This window comes from Triticum aestivum, chromosome 6A, assembly GCF_018294505.1.
Source record: "Triticum aestivum cultivar Chinese Spring chromosome 6A, IWGSC CS RefSeq v2.1, whole genome shotgun sequence".
NCBI classification, from domain to species: domain Eukaryota; kingdom Viridiplantae; phylum Streptophyta; class Magnoliopsida; order Poales; family Poaceae; genus Triticum; species Triticum aestivum.
The window spans coordinates 613,948,536-613,960,256 of NC_057809.1; the positions used below are offsets into that span (position 1 = coordinate 613,948,536).

The 11,721-nt window shown below is 48.2% G+C and overlaps 1 protein-coding gene and 2 pseudogenes across 1 annotated transcript; 2 read left to right on the forward strand and 1 right to left on the reverse strand.

Annotated features, from left to right (window-relative positions):
- The first annotated feature begins 687 nt into the window (after window positions 1-687).
- LOC123129079 (divinyl chlorophyllide a 8-vinyl-reductase, chloroplastic) lies at window positions 688-2,352 on the forward strand. Its single transcript, XM_044549231.1, has one exon. The coding sequence runs from the start codon at window positions 1,007-1,009 to the stop codon at window positions 2,225-2,227; it is 1,221 nt and encodes a 406-aa protein (XP_044405166.1). The 5' UTR covers window positions 688-1,006; the 3' UTR covers window positions 2,228-2,352.
- A 750-nt stretch (window positions 2,353-3,102) lies between these two features.
- Window positions 3,103-5,854, reverse strand: LOC123131402 (putative disease resistance protein At1g50180; annotated as a pseudogene).
- Window positions 5,855-8,864: 3,010 nt separating this feature from the next.
- LOC123132795 (uncharacterized) lies at window positions 8,865-9,001 on the forward strand (annotated as a pseudogene).
- The last annotated feature ends 2,720 nt before the right edge of the window (window positions 9,002-11,721 follow it).

The following is an 11,721-nucleotide window of genomic DNA, read 5'->3' on the forward strand; positions in this document are numbered from 1 at the left end:
TACAAGAGTAACTAACAGTCACACTTGGCAATCGTAAAATCGAAATGTATGTATGGGAAGGGTAACTTCAATGAGATTGCTGCGGAGTAGAGACATCTTTCTTAACACAATATAGATCAGATCCACTGGGGCTGGGCTGGGTTAGCAGAAAATACCTTTGGAATGAGTTCAGAATTAAGGGCCTAAGCTTTGTAAGGTCTTTACATAGGTACAATATACAAACCTGCAGGTATGAAGTCCGGGGCTGTCCTCCTTTTAATTCAATGGCCCGTCCTCTCCTCTTTCAAGGAAGAAACATGCCTGAACCCTGCTGTCCTATCTAAATTGTGTAGAAAAATGTTCAGTGTTGCCCATTCTAGTCCTACTGAACCTAGTATCTAAATTGCCTAGAAAAACAAAATTCCATCAACTTATGGTCAAATAACTGGGGAGGCCCAAAAACATGAGCGGAAAAACAACATTCTCTCGCCCCAACAAACCATAACTTACGGTCAAATAAGATGGAAAAAATTTCCTGCATCCTCTGCTCCAAACATGAAGGTTGCGATGCGCTAGCTCTCAAATCCTCTTGTTCCACCGCGCGCTTTTTTCTGCACACCGCACGCACGCTCCGCTGCGCCCGTCGATGCCCAAATCCCTCACCACCACCCGTCGACCGCGCAGCTCTCGGCCGTCCTCCCATCACCACCGCGGCGCCTGACGATGCCGATTTTGAGCCAGAGGGATCACCGGTGAGTCACAAGCCTCTATCGCCATTGACGGGGAAGGGAGAGAGCTCGTGTCGTCGTGTGCTCCCCCTAGTTAGCATCTAACGGCTCACGTTCGCCCGCTCCAGGATGACGGATCGCGCGCGCGTCAGTCAGTCAGCGTTTAGTTTAGGATAGGAAAAAAAAAACAACCGGATTGCCTCCCCCGTTTAGTTTAGGCCGCCACCACCACAAACGCTCGCTCGCCGGCTTCCCCACACTCGATAGTGGAGGGGATAACCGCATCTCCGTCGAGCACGATGGCCGCCCTTCTCCTCCCAGTCTCCTCCCGCCTCCCCAAGAGCACGGCCATCGCCTCCGCCCGCCCCACACCGCGCTTCCTCTCCTTCCCCCTCACAACCGCCAAGCCTTGCCGCCGCCGCGGGGGATGTAGTATCCTCGCCTCCTCTGCGACGTCGCCCTCCCCGGTCGCGGCCGAGGCCCAGCCTTTCCGCTCCCTGCCCCCCTCCGAGACCACCGTCCTCGTCACCGGCGCCACGGGCTACATCGGCCGCTTCGTCGTCCGCGAGCTGCTCCGCCGCGGCCACCGCGTCGTCGCCGTCGCCCGGCCGCGCAGCGGCGTCCGCGGCAAGAACTCCCCCGAGGAGGTCGTCTCCGACCTCGCCCCCGCCCGCGTCGTCTTCTCCGACGTCACCGACCCGGGCGCCCTCCTCGCGGACCTCTCGGGGTCGGGACACGGCCCCGTGCACGCCGCGGTCTGCTGCCTCGCCAGCCGCGGCGGCGGGGTGCAGGACTCGTGGCGCGTCGACTACCGCGCCACGCTCCACACCCTCCAGGCCGCGCGCAGCCTCGGCGCCGCCCACTTCGTGCTCCTCTCCGCCGTCTGCGTCCAGAAGCCGCTGCTCGAGTTCCAGCGCGCCAAGCTCAGGTTCGAGGGCGAGCTTGCCGCCGAGGCGGCCCGGGACCCGGCCTTCACCTACAGCGTCGTCCGCCCCACCGCCTTCTTCAAGAGCCTCGGCGGCCAGGTCGAGGCCGTCAAGAAGGGCAACCCCTACGTCATGTTCGGCGACGGCAAGCTCTGCGCGTGCAAGCCCATCAGCGAGGAGGACCTCGCCTCCTTTATCGCGGACTGCATCTTCGACCGGGAGAAGGCTAACAAGGTTCTCCCAATTGGAGGGCCGGGGAAGGCCCTCACGCCGCTGGAGCAAGGGGAGATGCTGTTCCGGCTGCTCGGGCGCGAACCCAGGTTCATCAGGGTGCCCATTCAGATCATGGATGGTCTCATCTGGGTGCTCGATGGACTAGCTAAGGTTTTCCCGGGGCTGGAGGATGCCGCCGAGTTCGGCAAGATTGGGAGGTACTATGCGTCGGAGAGCATGCTAGTGCTGGATCCCGAGACCGGGGAGTACAGCGACGAGAAGACGCCGAGCTATGGCAAAGACACGCTCGAGCACTTCTTCGAGAAGGTGATAAGGGAAGGAATGGCGGGGCAGGAGCTAGGCGAGCAGACCATCTTCTAGTTCTAGGCCTTCCAGCTTGTAAATTCTTTTTTCTTTTGCCAAGAGTGTAGGGAGGTAAGTGAGACTTCTGAGTTTTGACACGTTTGTGTTTCTAACACAATATATGTATATTTTTAAAAAGAAAACATTAGGAGCGTCCGGCTTTAAATTAATAATAAAGCCATCAGACATCAAACAGAGTTTAAAAAGCAGAGTAGATGACGCTGAGAAGTCCGTGGAGTGGCGCTGAGAAGATGACGCTGCCGCGTCAGGAGTGGAGAGCCCTCCGTCCTCGTCGAGGCGATGTCGGACAGGGGAACGCCGGGCGTCAATGCCACGCCGCTGGAGATTCCTGCGGAGGGGAAGGCTGCTGCGATGCGAGTCGTGACTGAAGCGCAGCCAAAGCAACATGCAAATTTTCCGTAGCAATTGCAGGCTCCATAATTTGTTCTTTCAGAAAAGATCTCTGTAGATAATTTTGTTCCAGATAAGTATGCTTCAGATTATTTACCACATCACAGTTCTCTGACCGAGGATATTCTTTCGTATTCTGAAAAACATTCAAGCAGATGCAGTAACAGAAGTTCAGGATATGTATTTTGGTGTCTCCGTTCCTGAACTGCTACTGCTAGCGATCTGTATTCACTACCGTACAGTTACTGCAGCCAGGAATGCATCTATGAGCACAAGACTTATTTCTGATAAATTCAGAGACTTAATATTAATTTTGTTCTGTTTTTTTAACAACTTGCCAAGCTGGTTCCAAAATTGTTGTCATTCAAGCTAGGGACTTTATTGCACAAGGCGCCTTACTTGATACAATAATAATCATTATACAATATCACTGCACAAGGCGAACTTTATTGCGGAAGTGATTGCTCATTAATTGTGCCCAAATAAGATGAACAACATGAGCTGATAATTGTACAATACATATGGCTTGTTTGTGATAATCCCAATCGAGGAACAGTACATAGAATTTAATACAAATACTCAACGATCACACATTGGTTCAGCCAAACTGGTAGACATGCATTCACCATAGGATCATAATGCGTTGGTAACTAGTAGTACCTTGCATTAAAATTTGTGCTCTTCACGTCCATCACTGGTAGCAGTACCTTGCATCCTTTGTGTCTCAGTGCAACCAGCGTGTTGTCATTCGAATAATCTTTCAGAAAACGAGTCACTAATACGAAGCTGAGGCATGGAAGGTGCAGAATCCATCAGGGATTTCTTCACCCAGCATGCAATCTGAAAATGACAGGCATGATAGCTGTGGCATTGCCCCAACCTCCATCGTCCACTTGTTAAAGACACAGTCCTCAAGTCGTAACTTTTGCAGACAAGGGAACCCTTGGGCACCAAAGGACATTGTTGCGGGTTTATAAGACCACAACTCCAGCACCACAAGACAAGGAAGCATCTCTAGGATCGGCATCGGGTCATTTCCAGCTTCATCATCATGAGGAGCCATACGAAGCTCCCGTAGGGTTTGTGGAATTTGCACACGCCTTGGCAGAGAAATACTATAAAGATGTACATATCTTAGAGTAGGTATATCCCAAACGGAGCTTGATACATATAAATTTGGCACATCTATAGTTTGCAGATAAAGGAGTTTCCTGATTGAAGAAGGAACAATCATGTCTCGACATCCTCTCAACCTCAGGTGTCGTAGGTGAATGCACCCACCAATTACCTCGTCGAAATTCTCTAGGCTCGAGTTCTCAACATGAAGAACTCTTAGAAACCTTAGCTCAGGTAAAGATACTGATGAAAGTCCAACACCAAACAATGCTCTGAGATTAGGTGGTGCATGTAAGATCTTTCCACTCAAGTTGTGGAAAGAAGAACGATAGAATATTTGTTTATGAGATGATGATGCACCAACTTGTCCTGCATTTCATTAGAGTCCATATATATGTCAGCAAAAAGCCACACACACACATTATATGAGTAATTAATATATTTAAGAAACTGTGTACAAATAAAAGAGAAGAGGGGAAGGTAGCTCACCACTAGTAGTTTCATGGATTACATCAAGGAAACCATCTTTCGTTGCCTCTTCTATGCACCAATCACGTATGATATCATGAATCCTTATTTCCTTAGCATATTCATGTATAATGCTTGTTTGAACGACTTGCACAAAGCTTCTTTGAGCCAACTCACTTACATACATACGAGCTGTTTTTTCTACGGTATGCCTAGGTGTATGTGGAATGAAGCCTTCTGCTATCCATAGATTAATAAGAGCCGACACAGATATTATGTAGTCCTCGGGAAAAGCAGCAAGATAGAGCAAACAAGATCTTAAGTAGTGATTTGGTAAGTCCTTGTAACTGCGAGCTATTATGCCTCGCATCATCTGTGTGTCCTTGCTTGATGGCCAACACAGTAACACATCGGTCCATGCTTGTGTGTTGAGATTCTTTGATAGGTAACTCCCTAAAACTGCAAGTGCAAGTGGTAATCCGTCACATTTCCTTGTAAGCTTTCTTCCCAGTTCTTCATATTTATCCAGATCACGTATGCCTGATATTCTGTATGAAGGTAAAGCTTTGCTACTAAAAAGCAGCCAACTTTTCTCTTCATCTAAACTCTTTAAAGCATGAACATGGGTTGGCATTTCAACATGATTGGCAACATCTCCTTTTCTAGTGGTTAGCAGTACTCTACTACAGTTAGCTGCATCTGGGAAGGCCTTAATTGTTCTATTTATTTGCTCCCATGTGTCTGTTTCCCACACATCATCGAGAACTAACAGGTATCTTTTCTGGATGAGGATATCATGGATCTTCTTTCGCACCTCATACTCATTCATGTCATCAATTTTTGGAGACTCGTCTTCGTCACTCAGTATTTGCTTCAAAATCTCCTTTAGCAAATCAATGACCTTGAACTTTTGAGATACAGTTACCCAAACAAGTGACTGAAAGTGTTGTTTCACTCCAGATGAAGTGTATACTTTTCTAGCAAGTGTTGTCTTTCCTGCCCCACCCATTGCAACTATGGAGACAACACTAAGCATATTTTCTCCCTCCACTAGTTTATCCACTATTTCTTTGTACTCATCCTCAAAACCAACCATTGTAACATCATCCTTACAGTGCTGGTGCATAAGGCCACAATCTTCTACAGAATCATCCATAACATGATCACTATCCAAATCAATATTCAAGCGTTCTATGCTCTGAAATATCTCATCAAGCTTCCTTCTTATACGCTGAATTTCAACACCAATTTTATGAAGGGTATTCAAGTCACTCGGTAAGCGAGCATACCTTGAAATTGCTCCCATGAAGCCCTTCTTGATCATGTTTCTCTTCTTCATGTAATCTGCAGCTTCGATGACATTCTCAGCCTGATATGCAGCATCCCTGATCTGGCTCAACAAGATAGCAACTGTTTCAATTCCAGATCTACGTTTGCTCTCGGCGTCTCTAAGGTAGCCCTGCAGCCTGATCAGCTCATATTTCAAGAAGGCCACTTCAAGTGTGACCCCGCATAAGAAACTGGTCTCCTGAACAGCAAGATTACCCACGTTCCCAAGAACAGCGCTCACAGCAGACTGTGCCATGGTTCACTCTAACAGCAAGCAGGTTTATAACCTCTTTTTAATTACCTTCCAGCTACGTACACTAGCAATGACCTGACGGGAGCAAAAACAATGAGTGAGCAGGCCAGTTCAGTTCAGATAGAGGGAGAGACAGAGAGATAGAGACTTGCCAGGGGGATTGAGCTCTGGAGCGTGATGCCTTCTCCACTTCAGTGTGCCGCTCCGCTCATCTGTTCCGTCAAGCGGCAGCTTGTGCAGACTGCCGAGAAGGGGATCGCCGGCGGCCTTTGGTGTGTGGGCAGTTCAGGGGCACGGCCAGAACGAGCTGTGAGACAAGGCGTCCCAGGGGACTTTGGAGATTGGGCATATCACCTCGTATGTTATGTGTAAAGTCCAAACTGCACATGCTTTCAGCAGCTTGTACATTAACTAAGGCTCAAGTGTAGTGAATTAATAGTGCAAATGTGAATGAGTCATGGTCATCGCCTCAAAAACTGTGGTGGTTGATTGGATCGAGTAGGCAAAGCATGTGATTCTTTGAATGCTTCGACAACGTACCCATCTTAATGAACAGATTCTTGCAAGACAAGACATTATGGTGGCTGATGGGAGCAAGCTAACAAGCATGTGATTTGATGCTTTTAGCAACCCACCTTAATTAATTGTGGTCCAAACGAACTACGAGTTGACCGGCTGAATCCTATCTTACTATTACTAGAGGCTCCACACTGATCCATACTTAGAAATCTACCCGTTGGATGTGAGATCGATGGATGGGTGTTGGTGGCAACGTTGTGCAGGCAAATATGCTTCAGATAGTAAAGCCCCCCATCCACACGCAATCAAAGAAGAAAAAGGTGCTTCCACTAAGGAAACTCGAGAATGAAAAGCCTGCTCTGTTGATGGATTTAAATGGTTCTCATTTGGTTTCACCTGTTTGCGTGCCTTCGTTCAGTCAGCTCAACATTTCCGTCATCTGTAGACAGATCCATGGTGAGCATGTTCTGGTTAAAATGATAGGAACTCTTCCCTTCTGAATCTTGAAGTAATATCTGAGAAGAATCGACAAAATCTTAGCAACCCAAACATAGAAGATAGTTATTTAAATTATTAGGACACCAATATGGTGAAGATCGAAACAAAGCTCTTGCAGATTTTATTCAGTCACCCATTTTCTTTATTAATTATGATGGCAATATCACATGAAGAGTTATACTTATAACCCACTCACTACATTTTCTGTTGAATGCAGCACAAGAAAAGGAGAAGGAACTGCTCAATGAAGTCCTGAAGCTGCAGTGGTGGTAAGTATCCCTTATCTGATCTTTCTGAACCAAAAACAAGAAAAAAAAGAACAACCATGAAAGTTCGAGTTCCGCAGGTTATTATTTTCACAGGATGAGGTACAGAGGCTCGAAGCAAAGGCATCCCAGCTACCAACATTTGTCTCCATATAATCCAGAAGCTCAATAATGACAGATCTGTATTGTGAATGTGATTGATTGCCTGGAATATTGCTGCTTGAAATCGAGCTGCATAGGGAGGGCTAAGATTTCGTGGAATATTCAGTATATATTTCACTCTTGCATATATAAGTGATAGTGCAAACCTTCTTGATATACAATATCTGTACACCCAACCATGGCAAAATTAGTGAGCACGTTACTAGAAAGCTTTCAGAGTCGAACGATGTCAACCAACACATCAATTTCATCCCATGGCTGCCCTGTGCCACAAAATATTAGTGATTCTGAAAATGTTCGGTATACCACAATAACGAATTGTCTATGAGATTTTGTTTTCAACTGAATAAGCATTCCCACTGTAAGCTGTACGTCGTAAAATATTGGTCAGTGCAATAGTATTTGACACATGAGAAGTCAGTGCTTACTTTCAAGTGTACATGATCCGTGTTTTTCAGAAACTCCTGCTCATAGAAAGATCAATGATGTTTGCCAGGCTAGGGAACTACGGAAGCAGATTTCACTTGACAACAGTTTGCAGCTTAGCAACAGGCAGGCGGACAGGCCTATTAATAAATTGATGATTGCCATATATTGTCGCCGATGTGGATTGTTTTCATCCTTGATGTGGTGTAATTGACTAGCCATCCTCACCATAGCAAGGTGTTCGTTGTCACCTCATTGCTGGGTTCCCGAATCCTTACATGAGTGAGTGATTGCTAGGATCAGAGATCCAGGTCAGACTCACTATCAAATTAAGTCGGCCATGCTCTTGTCATAGTCCGACGCACACCCGAGAATCAGCAAGTGTAAAATAAGACATGGCTATGGTTAAATTGTTAAACTCATATATGCGCACATTATTGTAACAGGGACGTGTAGACATAATACACATATCTTGAGATAAAGTTAGTTTGAATAGGTTATTAGTATCTAGTCTATCTTCTCCCAACCGCATCATCTATCTCTATCTCTTCTTTCCTTGTACTCCAAGTTTGTATACCTTATCAGGGAGTCGGCCCCTGCTATATAACACGGAACCGTCGCTACCAGGAGAGGTACGACGTTACAGCAATTCTCACATGGTATCAGAGCCCATCTCTTCCATCGCATCTAGCTTCCATCCCTTCCACCACCTACGCTCGCTGCCATGGCTTCCTCTGTCGCCACCGTAACCTCTGGTCTCTCTGGCCAAGTCACGGAAAAGCTCTCCCGCACCAACTTCATCCTCTGGCGCACCGAAATCACACCGCAAATCAGAGGAGCGGGATTCTTCGGGTACGTTGATGGAACGAACCCGGAGCCGGCAAAACAAGTCGTCGTCAAGGACAAAGATGAGAAGGAGGAGACCATCCCAAATCCCCTTCACGCCGTCTGGATCCGAGAAGATAAGCAGGTACTTGGCTATCTGTTGCACAATCTCACCAAAGAAGTTCTAGTGCAGGTTACCTCCATCGTCCATGCACATGAACTCTGGGCAGCCTTGGCGAGCATGTTCTCGTCCCAGTCGCTGTCGAGGGTCAACAACATCCGCATCGCACTGGCGAATGCACAGAAGGGCACGCAGTCCGTGGCAACCTACTTCGCGCTCATGCGCTCCCTAGCGGACGAGCTTGCTGCAGCAGGCAAACCTCTTCAGGATGACAGCGAGCTGATCTCCTACATCCTTGCTGGTTTGGATATGGAGTATCAGCCGCTTGTCTCCGCCCTCGACGCCCGCACACAGCCGGTCACCCTGGATGAGCTCTTCGCCCAGATGAGTAATTTCGACCAGAGGGTCGCGCTCTTCCAGGGAAACAACTCCGGCGGTGGGTTCAAGTCATCTGCTAACGCCGCTTCACGTGGCCGCGGGGGCGGCGGCGGCGGCTCCTCTCGCTACCGAGGGCCACCGCGCAAGGCGAAGGCGACCAGCGGCGGAAACAGCGGCGCCCCCAACTCCCGCAACAACAACAACGGTGCACGACCCTCCTTCACCAACCCTAAGGGCCGCCACGACAACTCCAGCAAGTCCCGTCCAGATGCTGTCCGCTGCCAGATTTGCGGCAAGCTTGCACACTCGGCGAGGGACTGCTGGTACCGCTTCCAGGAGGACAGCGACTCGTCTGGTGATGAGAAGGTCGCTGGAGGAGCGGACGCCTCGTACGGAGTCGACATAAATTGGTACGTCGACAGTGGTGCTACCAACCATATCACCGGCGAGCTGGAAAAGGTGACCATGAGGGAGAAGTACCGCGGCCCCGATCAGATCCATGCAGCTAATGGAGAAGGTATGGGAATCTGTCACATTGGTCATTCAGTTATTAAAACTCCTCACAAAAAATTTCATCTTAGGAAATTCTTGCATGTCCCTAGAGCATCAATGAATCTCCTATCAGTTCATCGCATTGCCATTGATAATCATGTGTTTCTCGAGTTTCACCCGTTTTTCTTTTTGATCAAGGATCAGGCCACGAAGAAAATCCTGTATCGAGGTAGATGCGTTCGAGGACTCTATCCGTTGATTCCGGAGATTAGGAGATTCAATAAGCACGCATATGGTGTCACCAAATTATCTTCAACTCGGTGGCACGATCGACTAGGGCATGCATCATTTTCTTTAGTAGAATGAGTGCTTAGGAAAAATAAGCTTCCATATGTTGGGGAGCGTAATCTTGAAACAATTTGTGATTCTTGTCAAAAGGCCAAGAGCCATCAGTTACCATATCCGATTTCTTCTAGTATTTCTACCAAACCACTACAACTCATATTCTCTGATGTGTGGGGTCCTGCACCCTCTTCTGTTGGTAGACATACTTATTACGTGAGTTTTATAGATGATTACAGCAAGTGCACATGGATCTATCTCCTAAAGAAAAGATCCGATGTTTTTCAAGTCTTCAAAAAATTTCAAGCACTTGTTGAAAGAAAATTTGACAGCAAAATCATCGCTGTCCAATCGGATTGGGGAGGGGAGTATGAGAAATTAAACTCCTTTTTCCAAACTCTTGGTGTGTCTCATCATGTGTCGTGTCCACATGCCCATCAGCAAAATGGGTCTGCTGAACGCAAACACAGGCACATTGTAGAAGTTGGTCTCACTTTGCTTGCGCGAGCATCCATGCCCCTCAAATTTTGGGACAAGGCATTCCTCACGGCAGTGCATCTTATAAACATCTTGGCTAGTTGTGTTATAAATAACGAAACTCCAACTGAAAGACTTCTTCACATAAAACCAGATTATACCTCTCTCCGCATCTTTGGGTGTGCATGTTGGCCTAACCTTAGACCCTACAACAATCGAAAGCTCATGTTTCGATCTAAACAATGTGCTTTAAATTCATTGGCTATAGTCCCTTACATAAAGGTGTCAAGTGCCTTGACATCTCTACTGGCCGAGTCTATATTTCCCGTGATGTTGTGTTTGATGAGACCAAGTTTCCTTTCTTTGATCTCCACCCTAATGCCGAAGCCCTCCTTCGCAAAGAAATTCTTCTTTTGCCACCTGAGTTGACCGGTGCACATCATGAGGAAAATAACTGTAATGATTCAATGCTGACTAATACCCATAACCCTGCATGTGAGCTTTCTGATGGTGCAGGTGAAAATTGTGGAGAAAATGGTGAAGAAAACCTAGCCAACGTGTCTGATTTCATGTGTCCAGCCCTGGGGGACATATCCTCCTCGGGATCGTTCCTGTAGCAGGCGGCCAGAGAATCGTCCGCGGGATCCGTGCCCTCACAGCACCGCGTCAGCCCATCGGGATCCACCCCTGGATCCGCCTCGGTGCCCTTCACCAGCTCTGGGCCCGCGGCTGACACGCGGGGCTCTCCTACTCGTCCCGCCGAGCCGACCGAGCCGCACGCCGAGCCGCTCGGCTCCCCGTCCGACACGCGTCGGTGGCCGACTGGCCCGACCCGCTGCTACTCCCGCCGCGGCAACAAGTCGTAGTTGGGGGCCCCCTCTGGTGGCCTGTCACGCCTCGCGGCAGGAGATGCGGCCCGACAGCCGTCTTCATTGCGCCATGTTGGGGTGCCAGCGGATTTACCCGAATTTTCTGCACCCTCTGGTTCAACCGTGCAGCAGCCCGGCGCCACAGAAGATCCCTCGGTCACCCTGACCCATGCAGCCGAATCTGCATCGGGATCAGCAGTGCCAGGGGGAGCGTCAGCCCGATCTTCTGCGGCCATACCTACTGCATCCGATCCTACGCCGCGGACACGTCTTCAAAAAGGGGTAATTCAACAAGTTAATTATAAAATTAAGTTTGGCTTGGCATGCTCCACAGGTGAACCTAATAATCTGCAAGAGGCACTTGGTGATACACGGCGGAGAAAAGCTATGGAGGAAGAGCATATGGCTCTCCTGAAAAATAAAATGTGGCATCTAGTTCCCCCACGGCAAGGTAAAAATTTGATTGATTGCAAATGGGTTTCCAGAATTAAGAAAAATTCTGATGGAACTATAGACCGGTATAAGGCTAGACTGGTTGCAAAAGGATTCAAACAAAGATA

Coding starts and splice junctions, on each gene's coding strand:
- LOC123129079 (XM_044549231.1), top strand. CDS start 1,007: ATGGCCGCCCTTCTCCTCCCAGTCTCCTCCCGCCTCCCCAAGAGCACG.